Source organism: Felis catus, chromosome C2, assembly GCF_018350175.1.
Source record: "Felis catus isolate Fca126 chromosome C2, F.catus_Fca126_mat1.0, whole genome shotgun sequence".
NCBI classification, from domain to species: domain Eukaryota; kingdom Metazoa; phylum Chordata; class Mammalia; order Carnivora; family Felidae; genus Felis; species Felis catus.
The window spans coordinates 75,854,117-75,870,329 of NC_058376.1; the positions used below are offsets into that span (position 1 = coordinate 75,854,117).

Genomic DNA, 16,213 nt, shown 5'->3' on the forward strand with positions numbered 1-16,213 from the left:
TATATAGGGTTATGAAGAAAAATAACCTGGAACCAACTTAATTTTAGGTTAAAATTTTTGTAGGATATATTATTCACACTCTGACAAAGTATCTTTATTGACAACATTTTGATGAGAGGGAAATGATAATTTTCAAGACAATCTGATATGGAGAGTACACAGGTTATAAACCCAAATATCTCTATTCTCGCTCAGCATCTTCCACTACAAATTTAACTTGGCATTTTAGTGGGTCATAAAATGCATTTTTTGCTTTGCCCATTCTGCACATTCAACCCAGAACTTGAAAACATGACTGTACTCTTTTATACCTGTTCATTATTACAAGCAATAAGGAGTCTGTCCTTAGAAGTTGCTTGGGAAGATACTGGATTTACCTGTTGTAAAGAAGAATTTGTAAGGAGCTTTTTTCTCCCTCCTTCACTTTTTCTTTTCCTCTCTTCCTCTTCTTCTCTTTCTTCTTGCATTTTCATTGCTGTCACAGTGTTTTCTGATGTATTTTGCATTACTGCCACCTTTTTGGCATTGGAAAAATTTGTGTGGATAACACACAGGTAGAAATGAAGTTGACTAAGAACATAGCACTTTGGCAAGGTACTTTTTTAGTTCCAGTGTAATTTTACAAGATGTCTGATATCTTGATTATAACAGATTTCCCAAACTCCTCATTTCTTCTTCAGTCCTTCTAAAACCTGCATCACCCTTCACACACACTTCAGCCTTACACATCCTATACTTCTGTCCACTCAAACCCTGTGTCATGTAAATCTTCTGGCTTTCCCTTTAGATTCCGTATTTGAATATATTCTATGTGTGATAAATAATATCAATTTTTTTCTTGCATGCGTAATTCTGGAAATATGACCAAGAAAAGCTATGAATAAGCAAACTTAAAGAGAAACCATTGCTGATTCATTTATTTATTTGGCAAATATTGAAGAGCGGCTTGTGAGACCAGGATGCTACATGCTAGGCAACAAGGATAACAACAATTTCCAGGGCCTTCAAATTGTACCCAGAATAGTAGGAATGTCAGGAAGAATTACAAGTGAAGGTTTATCCCCTAGGGACCACATCTGTTGGCTACATCACTATTTTCCCATCCCAAGCCTAACATGTGGCATATACTAAGTGCTCAATAAATATTTATAGAAAGAATACATATTTTTTGAATCAGAGACATTATAGAGATACTTACAAGATACCATATGAGAGTTCAACTGACTATAGCTATGGAATCTTACCCTAAAGTTTAGGATGGCAATTTTCATTCCCTTCTGTATTCACTTGGTACCCAAAAAAGAAGTTAGGACTTTTTATACACTGAAGTAAAGCCAACTAGTGAGATACTTATTTTAAAAGTGACATTTTGCATGTCAGAATGCCTAGCATGATGCCTGAAAAAAAATTAGATATTCCATGAATATACTCTCTTTAGTTTTTCCTACCTCATGTGTTACTTTTCTTTCATTCTCTCCTGACACTTAAATTTCAACCTGATACTGATTGAAATCTTGTAGGTCCTAAAACTTATACGATTTGAGGCATTCTCTCAGAAAAAAATAAATATAGCATGATGAAATTAAAATTGGATACAAAAGTGAGTAGGTTGAGAAAATAAATCACAAAGGATTAAATTTTAAAAAACTGAAAGCTATCACAAAGATGATAAAATCTAGGGAAATAATAAAATATTTTAATTAATTACTTGGTGGATGCAAGTCTATTAATTTCTTTTCCATTATTTTGTATGCAGAATCTTTGGACATCTTTTTGTATGGCAAGAATTTCATAATGTATTTCCTGAAAAAAATAATTCAGTCTTTCCTGTAGCATGATTAATCAAAAATTATCCTTGATTATTTTCTTTTAATTTATAAAAGTCTATTTTAGCTTCATAGCTCATAATTGGTCATTTCATGTACATGTTAAGTATTGTTGTCAAATATGAGAATTTTTTTGTTGTATGATATCAGGGCAATTCAAATCCATTACCTACTTCCCCAAGTAAATAACTTTTGCCAGTCATTTATACATTATTATAATAATGCTACATATTCAACAATCACATAGCCTCAACTGCATGCAATAGCAATGTTTATGTCTCATGTGTCTGAGGTGGTCCACAAGCCAGTTCTGTTGATCTTGTCTTGGTTACATATCTGGGGGTCAGCTATCTGTTGGTTAATCCAGAATTGCCTTGGCTGGATTACTGAGGCCACTTTGTTATGTTCTAAGTATTTTATATCCCCTTCTTGGGATCAGTGGGTTAGTCTGTGCATATTCTTCTCAATGCAGGGACAGAGGAGAAATGAATAAATGGGGGGGGGGGGATGAGCTCTTTTTCAGACTCTGCTTGCATTTGCTAACAACCTATTGGAGAAAGCAAGTCACACGACTGAGCCCAGTGTCAAGAGATAGGACAGAACATCCTTTTAGAGCATTGCAAATTTATATGGAAAAGCATATAAATGTGAGGAAAAGTGAAGAATTGAATGTATCAATACAATTCATTTACTAGGGTTTTGTTTTGTTTTACCATTTTCCCTCATTACATTTTTAAACAACAGCTTTATTGAAGTATATTTGACATACAAAAAAACCCCTATACATATTTAATATATACAATTTGTTAAGTTTTGATACATGCACACATTCATGAAACTATCACTATAATCAAGGTAATAAACATACCCATCAGTTCCAAAATTTTCCTCATGCCCCTTTACTTCTTTTTTTCTTTTTTAAAGGAAACACTTAATATGAGATATAGTCTCTTGACATACTTTTAAAGTGCACACTATAATATTGCTAACTATAGGCACCATGCTGTAGAGCAGATCTTTATAACTTATTCATCTTGCATAACTGACATGTTATATCCTTTGAAAAATAGCTACCTGTTCACCCCTCCCTCTAGCTCCTAGCAGCCACCATTCTACTCTGCTCTTAGGAATTTGATTATTTTAGATACATCATGTAAGTAGAATAATGCAGTGGAATGATGCTAGGACTGGCTTGTTTCACTTAGCACGGTGTCCTCCATATTCATTCATGTTATTACATATGACAAAATTTTCTTTTTTTAAATGCTGAAGAATAAATGTTTCCATATATATGTATTCCATATATATATCCATATATCTATCTATCTATCTATCTATATATATATAGATAGATATATAGGTATATGGATAGATAGATAGATAGATCACATTTTCTTCATCCACTTTTCCATACATGGACATTTAAGTTTTTTCTATATCTTGAATATTGTGAATAATGCTGCAATGAACATGGAAGGGCATATATGTTCTTGAGATCCTGATTTCAACTTTCTCCATATATCCCAGGAGTGGGATTACTACATTATATGGTGGTTCTTCTGCATTTAATTTTTTGAGGAATCTCCGTACTGTTTCTATATTGGCCACACCATTGTACATTCCACTGGTGGTACACACTTCCAATTTCTCCACATCCTTGTCAACACTGTTTATTTATTTATCTATTTATTTGTTTATTCATGGTCATTTGAGGGGCTCTTGGGTAGGTCAGTCAGTTAAACATCCAACTCTTGATTTCAGCTCAGGTCATGATCTCACAGTTCGTGAGTTCAAGCCCTGCATCAGGCTCTATGCTGGTGGCATGGAGCCTGCTTGGGATTCTCTCTCTCCCTCTATCTGCCTCTCCCCTGCTCATTCTCTCTCTCTCTCTCTCTCTCTCTCTCTCTCTCTCTCTCTCAAAAATAAATCAATAAACTGAAAAAATGTAAAAGAAATAGTAGTCATTTGAACAGGTATGAGATGGTATTTCATTGTGTTTTGATTTGCATTCCCTGATGATTAGTGATGCTGAACATTTTTCATGTACCTATTGGTCATTTATATATTGTCTTTGGAAACATGTCTGTTCAAGTCTTTTGACCATTTTTAAATTGAGTTATTTGGATTTTTGCTGTTGAGTTGTAGAAGATACTTATATATGTAAGTCATTAACTCTTTATTAGTTATATGTTTTGCAGATATGGTTTTCCCCCCAAGTTTTCAGTTTACCTTTTAACTCAGTTAATTGCTTCCTTTGCTTTGCAGAAGATTTTTAGTTTGATGTAGTCCCGCTTGTCTATTTTTGCTTTTTTTGGCCTATGCTTCTGGTGTTAATATGAAAGAAATCACTGCCAAGACTAATGTCAACATTTTCCCCTATATTCTCTTCTAGGAGTTTTATAGTTTCATGCTTTATGTTTGGACTTTTAATCAATTTTGAGTTATTTTTGTGTGTAATATAAAATATAAGTCCAACTTCATTCTTTTGGATATGGAAGTCTAGTTTCCCCAGCACCATTTTTTGAAGAAACTATCCTTTCCCTTCATTACCTTTTTCATATACTTTTTCCATGTGGTTCAGTAATTGGGTTTGTTATGGATCCCAAGAATACCAACTCCATTATTTCAGTTTTCAAAATATAAGAGTCAGATTTACATAAAGGTTTAGAATGAGATACTCCTTTTGGAAAGGACAAAATTCAGAAGATGTTTGAATATCATATTCGATGCTTGTGCTTTCTTTGGCTTATAATTATAGTCTTCGGCAAATGTTTACTGGGATCTTGAATATAAATAGGATATATGTTACACTGTTTATTCTCTGTGTGTGTGTGTGTGTGTGTGTGTGTGTGTGTGTGTGTGTCTTTCTCTCTCTTCTATTTCTGTCTCTTTTTTCTTCCTCTCCCAGTCTCTACTCTCTGTATTATACAGGTGTGGTTTAGATGTGATATTTGGGGAGCTTACATTCTAGTTGTGGTTAGGACAGAAACATATTTTTTAAGGAAGAAAATTATAAATTGTGGTGAAAACAGTCTAGATTCAGGACTAGGGCAGCTTAGGAGTGAGAGAAAGCACTTGGTCTTTGGTGTGTCATGTCAAGCATGGCAGGAGGTTCAGTGTGAAGATATGGGGAGAGCAGCATTCCAAGCAGAGAGAATGAAGTAAGCAGAAACATGGGGTTAAAGAGTAGGAAGAGGAAGATCAAATTACTAGAAGCAGTAAGTAAATGTATTAGAGGAAATAATGCCATGTAGCAGAAATATGTGACTATATATAATTTTGATCTTCAGGCTGAGATGTTTTAAGTTTTTAATTTCTTTTTGATGTTAAAAATATGTTGATCTTAAGAAAAAAAAAGAAAAAGCACTTTTATTCCAATAAGAAGACCACAAATTCTGGAAATGTGTCTTTTCATGACCCTTAAAATCAATAACATTTGATGAATGTAAGATATGTACATATAACTGGGGTAGAAATTGCAGAGACCTACCCTGAAAAGTCTTCCATTTTAGGGATGGAGACAGATGTGTAAACAAATGGCTATAATGCCATGTCTGAAATGCTATTATAAAGATATACTGATGAATTACACAATTATGGAAAAGGAAACAGCCATCTCAAGGGTTTGGGTAAAACTTATGGTGCAGTTGAATAGTAAAGACAGATTTTCAAAAAGAGAGAAGAAAAGGAAAGAAAAGAAAATTTAGCCTACTTAAAGATCAAGGGGGGACTTGGGAAACGGGGAAACTCTATAAAGCTGGTTTTGGTGAATGGAATGCGTGAGTAGCAGGTGATAAACTGGAAATGCCATTTGAAGCCATATTGCAAAGGGTGCTGAGGATCAGAGTAGAAACTTTGGATCCATCCGTAGTCAGTGTAGAGTACCTAGAGGTTGTAAGCAGGAAAATGACATGAGTAGATTCCAGGGACTGGAACAATGGTGTGGCCCAGTTCCTATGAGTTAAGGCTGTAGCTTCGAGGGTGGAGAGGAAGACTGGAGACACAGGAGGAATTCTTGTGAGTAGCGGAGGGCTCCTGTGAGTTACAGCCTGTGCACTACAATGAAGATAAATAATAGATAAGAGTAAGTCATTTGCCACTTTTCAAGATTTTAGGAGGCAGATGCAGACCTTCCCAAAGAGAGTAGTTTTTAGCTTTTACCACTAAAAATTTAATTCCAAAATGTTTACTGATTTTTTTATAGACTTGCTAAATCTCCCAAAGCATACCATTGAAAAGCCATTATCACTTTCTGGTTTGCATAGAACTTTCACAGTTTCTTGCTTTTGTCCCTGCCTGGCTTTAGTCATTTTCACACTGTCCTCAGGTATGAAAAGCTTTCTAGTTGCTTTGTTATGGCTGTTTCAGTTAGATGGATCAATATTCTTAGCATTTGTCCTGAGAAATCTTTAGGTGAGAAGGATGTTCTGTACAATGTTGGTTTTCATTGTTCTTTCTCATAAGAATTTTCACTGAACTTAATATTTTCCAGTAGTTGCATTTATTTACAATGTATAAATACCTTCCTTTAGTTGGTACCTTACATATTCACTCTGCTTCCTTTATCAGTTAGGATTACGGTTGGCTCCACATTACACAGACTAAAATAACAAGGCCTTATTTTTCTCCCATAAAAGCCAGACCCTAGGTAATTGCTGGACTGGTACCATTGCTCCCCAAAGTCCTCGGAGACCCAACTCTTTCCAGGTTGCCTACCACCACTCCCTGGGGGGGGGGGGTAGTCTTTGTTTTCATGGCCTCAGATGATCCAGCCACCACGCCCCCATCCCAGTCCACACAACAGTAAGGCAGATGGTTGAGAAGAGGGCGAAGGAAACTTATAAGCTATCTTTTTTTTTTTTAAGTTTATTTGTTTTGAGAGAGAGCAAGTGTGAGAGTCAGGGAAGGGCAGAGAGAGAAGGACGGAGAGAATCCCAAGCAGGCTTCATGCTGTCAGCATGGAGCACAATGCAGAGCTCAATCCCATGAATCACGAGACCATGACCTGAGTAGAAATCAAGAATGAGACGCTCAACCAACTGAACCACCCAGGCGCCCCCCCACAAGCTGTCTTTAAGGAAAGAGTCTTCAACTATGCAGAGACCCTTCTGCCAACATCTCTTTGGCCATTACTGAGTCCACAGCCACACCCAGCTGCATGATATGTATGGAAAGGTAGCTAAGTAGTCTTAGACTTTGTGAAAAGGCAAGAATGGATATTAGGAGAAAATAAACTTAAAAATAAAGAAGGAGGAAACACATGTGAGAGAGCCAGAAAACCTTTGTTCAGGTAGAGTTTCACTTGGGTTACCACATTGAACCTATTTGTCTTCCTAAAATTAGGATAATCATTCTGTCCTAAATGCTCCATAGTGTTCGTGGTTGAGGGTCAAATACAGTGATGAATTTATCAACACTTTGAAGATTAAGAGTTGCACAAAAATGAAGTATTATTTTTTAAAGTATTAAACAATTCTGAATATAAACTCAATAGATACCAGTGAGATGATGTCAGTTTTTACATCATGCCCTAAGGTAACCTTATTTGACAAGCAGAAGACATATATTAATGACAAATAACTCTTATATAGAGAGAACACCTCTCTCTTTATGAAACACTTTTAAGAATTTGATAGTACGTTTGATTCTTCTATAAATACTCTGCAGTAACAATTATTATGTTCATTTTACAGATAGGAAAATAAAGCAGAGGTTAAATGAATGGCTCAAAGCTATGTAGCTTCTGAGTGGTTACTTTAGAAACTATGTTGTCTGCAAACCTCACACTTTTTTTGTAATCTGTTGCTGCTCAAATCTTTATGCGTCACACTTCTTGTTTTCCATTTGGCAAAGTTTAGATATCTAAGATTAGAGTGACAGACATTCGGATGTTTATCCCTACTTTATCTATGTGGTATTCATTCTCACTTATCCCTAGTATGAATCAAATCTTCCCATCTACTGGTCTACACAAACATTATCCTCCAGAATCACCTAACCGCCTGTCCCCCCAAAATGTTTTTCTGTTCTTGACTTACTCAAATTCTGCCCTTTCTTTGTGTCAACCTGGGTTCCATATTCCATGTGAAACATTTCCTGAATATTTCAGGCCACACAGATCTTCCATTTTCCTGAACTTCTGTAACATAGAAAATATATATAGAATGCATATATTATATTTAATTATAGAAATAAATTATACACTGTATCAGATTATTCCATATGTCTTAGCTTTCTCTCCCCAAGTAGACTTTAAGGTCTTGTACTTCTTAAGTTATTTCAGTAGCACAAGGACAGTGTGAAGAACAAAAACAGTTTACATTCAAATTGAGCTGGCTAATAATTCTTGAGCATCTTATAAGATTTAGTCTCAACTGTCATGACAAATGAAGAAACAGGTTTAAAGAGGCAAAGGAACTGGTCCAATGTCAAGCATCTAAGAATTGAAACCTGCTGTAGTAACCTGTGGTCTAAGTCTTGATCCTCTACACCCATCAACTGAACATTTGACTGGAAGTCAAACTGTGTGTGTGTGTGTGTGTGTGTGTGTGTGTGTGTGTGTGTGTGTGTATGAGTGTGTGTGGTTAGTTAGCTTACCATTCTACATTGAGAAAAGCCCAGAATAATCAGTCATTCCAGGTAGCCCTTGGTTGGATTTACATACATCTTAAATTCAACACTAAGAAGATGACCAGAACTGATGGAAATTTTATCAGTAGAAAAGAGGGATAAAAATTTCCAACTAAACTAGGATGTTAAAGTGAGCTACAGATATATTCTTTTATTCATGAAGCTGTGAGATATTTAGTTCATAGCCATGTTGCATCTGTAGTGCCTAACTATATGATTACTTTCTTCCCTTATGTATTACAAATTATTTCAGGGAAGGGACAATGTTAATGCTTATGCTCATTTTGTAATCAGAACAATAACTAGAGTAGTGCTAGGAAGATGTAATTCATCAAAATATATTGTTGGAAGAAAAACAGATTATCTTCTTATTTTTCTTTCTGGTATTTGAATACCTTATCCAAGTAGACATATAGATTGTTCAGTGATGGACAACCAAAATATTTAAAGACCACAAACCTGTTCTCATTTCATCACGGGATACTGAATTCAGTTTAAGAAGTTAATTTTTAATGGTTTTAGTGGTTTTGTGCATGTATTTATACATGTGTGTGTGTGTTTTCTGAGATATATGTCTATTACAGCTTAAGCTATCCATTAGAGATACATCTGTTTACATATCTACATTTACATGTAAAATAATTGAACTATAAAAAGAAATGCTCTCATTCTACCAATGTAGCTAAGAATGAGTCAGTGATTTTTATGTTTATATTCTGTATTCAAGACAATGTTCAAGACAACAGGGAAAAATCTGAAAACAAGAAGCGTTGGCATAGGTTTTAAAGGTCATATTTTATTATTACATATGACGGCAATTATGTTTTCCACTATTGAGAATGTTTTGGTTCAAATTATTTACTTGTTTGAAAAAATCATATTATACTGTTTGAGTATGTGTTCATTTTGTGAAGCAAAAACGTGGGGCCCTTTGAGACCTTCTAATGTTACCCCTTTATTACAGATGAGTTTATTTGATTTACCTGAGGTCGCATAGGTAATTAAAAGTGGTGCAAAGATAAGAAGCTTGCTCTCCCCACCCTTAGACCTCTTCAGTCTCCCTCTCTCTCCCTACTAATTTCAGTTCATAGGTTTGAATTCTCAAAGAGTCCTCTTAAGAGGCAGGATGATTTATTCAAAAGGTCACTGATTTTTTCCTCTCTGTCTTCTTTTTTCCTCTTCAGCCCTCTTCAATCTAATTCCCGTGGGCCTGCGTGTGGTGGCCATCCAAGGGGTGAAGGCCAGCCTCTATGTGGCCATGAATGGTGAAGGCTATCTCTATAGCTCAGTAAGTACCTTGGAAAGTGTACGTGTGCATGTGCTTGTGTGCACACATAAACTGGTGTTGACAGGTAGTGGAGTAACCATTCTTTTATGGAAGAAAATTAGAAGTCGAAGTCATTTTATATTTTCTGACCCAATGTCAGGATTTTACTAAGATTTTATAATTTACAATGCAAAGGATCATGCCCTGTTGAGAAAGACCTAGTTACTGTCTATGCAATATAAATTCTCTTTGTCTGGCTTCCACTTCTAGAGGATAATTGATCTTTTGAATTTTACCGTTCTGTTTAATTCAAGGGGTAAGACGTTTTTTCCTTTCTCCTATTACTTCTCCTGTAAGCACAGAGGATGGCTTATGCAGTTAAATTCTTCAGTTTGTCCTCAGAGAGTCTTTTGTGTCCTGTTGTGGAGAAAAACTTTCAGAATAGGTTGTGTTTTGTTTATATTGAATAAATCTTTTCAGTACCTAATATATCAGATTCCTGGCATAACTCATCACTTCAAAGATGATGTGAATTTATGGAATGAGGTCTAGATTAGGGGCTGGACATTTGAGTTTTATTTATATTTCAGTTACTATTTCTCTTTGGACAAGTTACCTCCCCCTCTTTGGCTTAATTTCTGGACCTTTAAAGTGAGGGTGTTGGACACTGGGTTGTTTAACATCTCTTTTATTTCCAAAACTAACAAAATTAGGTAGTATCAGTAGCTACATTATGAGCACTGACATATTGTAAAGTAGTTAACTCTCCTCTAATGCCTGTCTGACTCTCAAGATAATAATTTATGTATTGGGAAAATGTGACTGCACTGAATAGATAGATATAGATATAGATATAGATATAGATATAGATATAGATACAGATATCTATATCTGTTCTCTCATGAGGAAATAGCCTATTTGAAGTTCATGAAGAGATATCCTTGAAAATGGAAGTTATACTTACTAGATTCTAAATTAAATATTAAATTGTTTTTAAACTTTTTTCCATATTCAGTTGAATGAATCTCTGCTGTACTATGCTTGTTTTTTAGTAATACATCTGCCATTCATATTAAGATTTTTAAAGTTACTGTTTTATTACCGAGCATACTCAGATCTGAATTTGCATTCATATACTAGATGTGTACATACATATTATTTCAACACTTCTGCTCAATATAATACTTATAGGTAAACACATTTTTGGTTAAAACAAAAATGATCTTTCATTTTTAATGTGACATAATTCTAACAGTTCTTAATGTCCAGTTATTATGAGTTTATATTTTAAATATAAGAATTAAAAGTAGCAAAAAATATAAAAGCTTATTGTTTTGAGTAATTCTAATTAGTTAAACTTAAAAAAAATGTTTCACTGTAGTACAAACTAAAACATGGAGATAATCTTAGGATAGTATTGACTTTAGGGATTTAACCAGTCATCAAGCAAAGAGCCAAAATTCAGTTATGCAAAAAAGACGGAGTTCAGATCTTTGGACCAGAGTTTATTTCCAAAGGTTTTAGAAGAAGAAAAACACAGAAAGTCTGACAACAGTACTGTAGGCAGAGCACAGTGTGTAGGAGCCTGTGTGTGTGTGTGTGTGTGTGTGTGTGTGTGTGTGTGCGTGTGTGTGTGTGTGTGTATGTAGGGGATCCAAGTGTAAAGAGGTCTCCCTTGTTGGGTGCAATCTCAAAGTTCCTGAGAGGAGCCTGGATATTCAGTAGGAGTTAAGTAAACTGCATACTCTGAAGCATGTTCAGAAATGCATTCTTTTTATCATTCTTGCTCAGAATTAAGGGTAAGGCACAGAGGTCTTGAGCCCATAGGAGGGGTTTCAAGAAATTCCTGATTAGATAATTTTACTGCAGGTGCTTTTTTGTAAAGGAGTAAATGCCTTAGACTGCCAATAATTACCTGGTGAGTTACCTATTTGGGGTAACCACATACTCAATTTCCTTTTCTTTTATTGCTTCATACCAAGAATCACCTAATTTCTCCCTTCTTATGGTAGAGGCTACTGAGAACAATTTTCCTTTAATTATAAGTATGCCATTGCTGACAAAAATCATCAGGATTCCTACTTTCAAAATCATCCTCTCTCTGGATAGAACTAATAGGAGTAAGTGTTGGTATTCAATTAATCTGATTTAATTTAATTTTTTAAATGTTTACTTATTTTTGAGAGGGGGAAGGAGCAGAGAGAGGGAGACACAGAATCCAAAGCAGACTCCAGGCTCTGAGCTGTCAGCACAGAGCCTGATGGGGGCTTGAACTCATGAACTACAAAATCATGACCTGAGCTGAAGTCTGACACTTGACTGACTAAGCCACCTAGGCACCCTGGTGTTTAATTTTAAACAGTAGGCATAGGCCTGAGGCTTTCATTATAAGACTAGAGAGAGCTGATCCTGGGGTAGGCAAACCTGAAAAAGAATTGAACATCAAGGCTCCATCACAAACACAGTACTGCTCAGCTATGTGGTATGCCTCAGCAGGATAGCACCAGCACAGCCAGGGGCCTGGTGGTGAGTTAAAAGCAGGTTATTAACACAAGTTTCCTTGAGGTGTTTTGGTGTATATAAAACTTGGCGGTTTTTTTTTTTAAGTCGTTCCTATTTCATTCATGTTAAACAGTATAGTTAGGCACATCAACAGGGGCCATATCTGGTATGTGGCAAGGACAGGGGGCTGATGTGTGGCTGGAGCCAAACCCAACAGGTTAAAGAAGCTACTTAGAGTCCCAGCGGTGTGTCATTTACCTGGTTTGCGTTCATTTTAAAACTAGGAATTAATTCCCTTGTGACTTCTGATTTCTTCCTGTCACCAGGAGACAGGAAAGAGTGGTTAAGATGGAGTGACTGCTGAGTAGCATAGAGCTAAAATGTAAAGATCCATTCTGAAAAATCTGTGTTTTGATAGCTGAATTTAATTCATGTGCATTTAGTAAGATTGTTGATGCATCTGGATTTGTTGTTGCCATTGTAGTTCATATTTTTTTCTTTTGCTTCTGTGTTCTTTTTTTATTTCCTTGTGTTGACACTTTTTCTCTATTCTATTTTTATTCTTCCACTAGTTTGTAAATGTAGGTTATGATTCTGTCTTTAGTGATTTACCCTTACTTTTTAACATGCATTTATAAGTATATAAGATTATATATACTCATTATATATGCTCAATATTTTTTTGTTTCTGTCTGCACTCCAAACAGCTGGTTGACCTTAGGATGTCGTCTTGCTTAGTAAACACCACCACCCTTCTTGCCAATTTGATTAGTGAAACTTTAAAATAAAATCATATGCATGATTAGTTATTATTCTACAGATAATAGTTAAATTTACCAATCTTTAAAATAATTTCTATGCATATAGTTTTTGGTTTTGTGTATGTATCAAATTTGGCCCAAAGAAATCTTTCTTTTGGATACGAGGTCTATGTAGGTGGTGAATTCGCTTTGTCCTGGTGTCCATGAACATGCCTTCTTTTTGCTTTCAATCATAAATTATAGTTCAGATTGTTATAGGATTCTAGTAGACCTGTATTTTTCCCAGGACTTTGAAAATTATACTCCATTGGTTTCTGACATCTATTGTTGAATATGAGAAGTTTGCCATCAGTTTAATATTCTTTCTTTTGTAGGTAATCTATATAGGAAAAAAAATCTCTTTATGTTTCATGTTCTGCAAATCCGACTATAATGTCTTGTTGTGAATCTATCTTAATTTACATTGTTAGAAATTCAGAATGCACTTTTAATAAAAAGATGCATATTTCTTCAGTTATGAGATATTTTAACTCTTAACCCATGTACATTTCACTTCTCTATCTTGATGCTGATAATGCTCAAAACGACTTATGTTAGAAACTCAAATTTACCTACTCTAGAATTAATGCCATCTAATTTGTGATTTCAGTCACTATGTATTTTTCATTTTTGGATTTCTAATGGTTTCCAAGTAATATCTACCTGATATTGATTGATTTCTTCCTATTTTTACTATCTGTTCTTTTTATAGAAAGTTATTAACTCATTTATCTCTGAGCATTCTTAAAATACTTTGGTCCCCATCCTCCACAGAGGGCTTTTGTTCCCATGGACTTGATCAGAGGCACACCACCAACCTCACGATATGGAGCTTTGCAGCTATAAACTGCTTAGTGTCTTCCTACATTCCATAGGGATACTTAACTTGCTTTGAACCTGGTTATGTCATTTAGATCTTACATTTTTATATTTTATTCATCATTGCCATCTATTTCGAGCAGTGTGGGTGCCAACATAGTCTGAACTCGTGCTTTTTTCCTCCTCTTTTTAAATTTTTTAAAAAAAATTATAGTAAAAACATAAAATTTACCATCTTAACCATTTTTAAGTATACGTTACAGTCGTGTTAACTGTGCACACATTGTTGTGCAACAGACCTCTAGAAATTTTTCAACTTGCAAAACTGAAATTCTGTATCCATTATCAATAATTCCCCTTTTCCCCTTCCCCTCAGTCTCTGGCAAACACCTCTCTACTTTCAGTTTCTGAGTTTGACTGCTTTAGATACCTCTTATAAGTGGAATCACATAATACTTGTCTTTTTGTGATTAACTTATTTCATTTAGTGTAATGTCTTCAAGGTTCATCCATGTTGTAGCATCTGAAAAGATTTCCTTTTTAATTGTTTGAGAAGCCTCCATACTGGCTCCCATAGCAGCTGCATCATTTTGCGTTCCTAACAAGTGGACAAAAGTTTCAATTTTTCCATATCCTTGCTAACTTTTATTTTTCCTCCCCCCCTCCTTTTTTCTCCTTCCCTCCCTCTCTCTCTGCCCCCCTTTCCGTTCCCTCTTCCTTCCCTCCCTCCCTTTCTTTCTTCCTCTAACTTTCTTTCTTTCTTTCTTTCTTTCTTTCTTTCTTTCTTTCTTTCTTCTTTCTTTCTTTCTTTCTGGTAGTGGTCAACCTAACAGATACCAGGTGATATCTCACTGTAGTTTTGATTTGCATTTCCCTCGGATTAGTGATGTTAAGCACTTTTCATATACATGTTGGCCAGTTTTGGAAAAGTGTCTTTTTAAATCCTTTGCCCATTTAAAAAAATAATGTTTATTTTTGGGAGCACAGAGCCTGACGTGGCACTTGAACTCATGAACCACAAGATCATGACCCAAGCCAAGTCACTTAACCGACTGAGCCACCCACGCACCCCTAAGTCCTTTGCCCATTTTTAAATGTGTTTTTTGGCTGTTGAGTTGAGTTCTTTATATATTCTGAATATTAACTTCTTATCAGATATATGGTTTGCAAATATTTTCTCCTATTCTGAAGGTGACTTTTTCACTTTGCTTTCTTTTTTGTGCAGTAACTTTGATGTAATCCAAACTTGTCCATTTTTACTTTTATTGCCTATGAGTTTGGTTTCATGCCCAATAAATCATTGCCAAATCAATCTTTTCTCCTGTGTTTTCTTCTAGGAACTTTACAAATTTAATATTACATTTAGGTTTTTAATCCATTTTGGGTTAATTCTTATATATAGCATAATGTAAGGGTTCAATTTTACGTATTTATTTTTTTTGTATATAGGTACGCAGTTTTTCCAACACTATATGTTGAAGAGACTATCCTTTTCCCATTATGTAGTCTTAGCACCCTTGTCAGAGATCACTGGACTATGTATGTGAGAGTTTATTCCTGAGCTCTCTATTTTGTTTCATTCATATATATGTCTGTCTTTATGCTAGTACTACACTATTTTGATTACTATAGGCTTGTAATATATTTTAAAATCAGAAAGTGTGAGTCCACCACTTTTTTTTTTAAATCAAGATTGTCTTGACTGTTTAGAATGCTGTGAGATTAGGATTTTTTCCTAAATCTTAGGATTTTTTTTCCTATTTCTGAAAAAAAATGCTATTGGGATTTATGGAGATTACATTGAATCTGAAGGTTGTTTTGGGTAGTATGGACATTTTAGTGATATTAAATCTTCTAATCCATGACACAGATGTCTTTCCATTTATTTGTTCTTTCTTAACTTCTTTCAGCAGTGTTTTATAGTTTTCAGTGTATAATTCTTTTGCCTCCTTGGTTTTTATTTATTGTGCCTTTTTGGAAGGAAGCCCCAAAATTTTTTAATGGCATTAGATGATACTTTTTGTAAAACTGAGTAAATAAAAGTTCTAGAAGGCATCACTTTCCCACACAAAAGAAGCTCACAAATGCTAGAAACTTCTGTTCCTGAAACACCTTCTTTAGTAGTTCAGGAAACACTGCTGTGTCACAATCTGTTGAGACAGATTTTCCTACAAATCTTACCTTATTCAGATGGTGCCTGTAATGTTAACATTTTTGTTATTTAACCGGTTATAACTGACTTGAATTTTAATAGTGTTGATATTTCATTCTCTTCGAGGTTTACATGATTTTGAAAAATCTTGTAAAACAACCTAAATTTTCTCAAATTATCATAATGCTTAAAGGCATTTGTGTGGGAATGGGGGAGG

At 35.0% G+C, this 16,213-nt stretch overlaps 1 protein-coding gene across 3 annotated transcripts in view; it reads left to right on the forward strand.

The window, feature by feature from the left end:
• Window positions 1-16,213, forward strand: part of FGF12 (fibroblast growth factor 12) — a 560,445-nt gene that overhangs the window by 361,947 nt on the left and 182,285 nt on the right. For all 3 annotated transcript variants that reach the window (XM_011286026.4, XM_019839972.3, XM_003991788.6), the window contains one exon: window positions 9,641-9,744. In XM_011286026.4, the coding sequence (XP_011284328.1) occupies window positions 9,641-9,744 (104 nt within the window). The remainder of the gene's footprint in view (window positions 1-9,640; window positions 9,745-16,213) is intronic.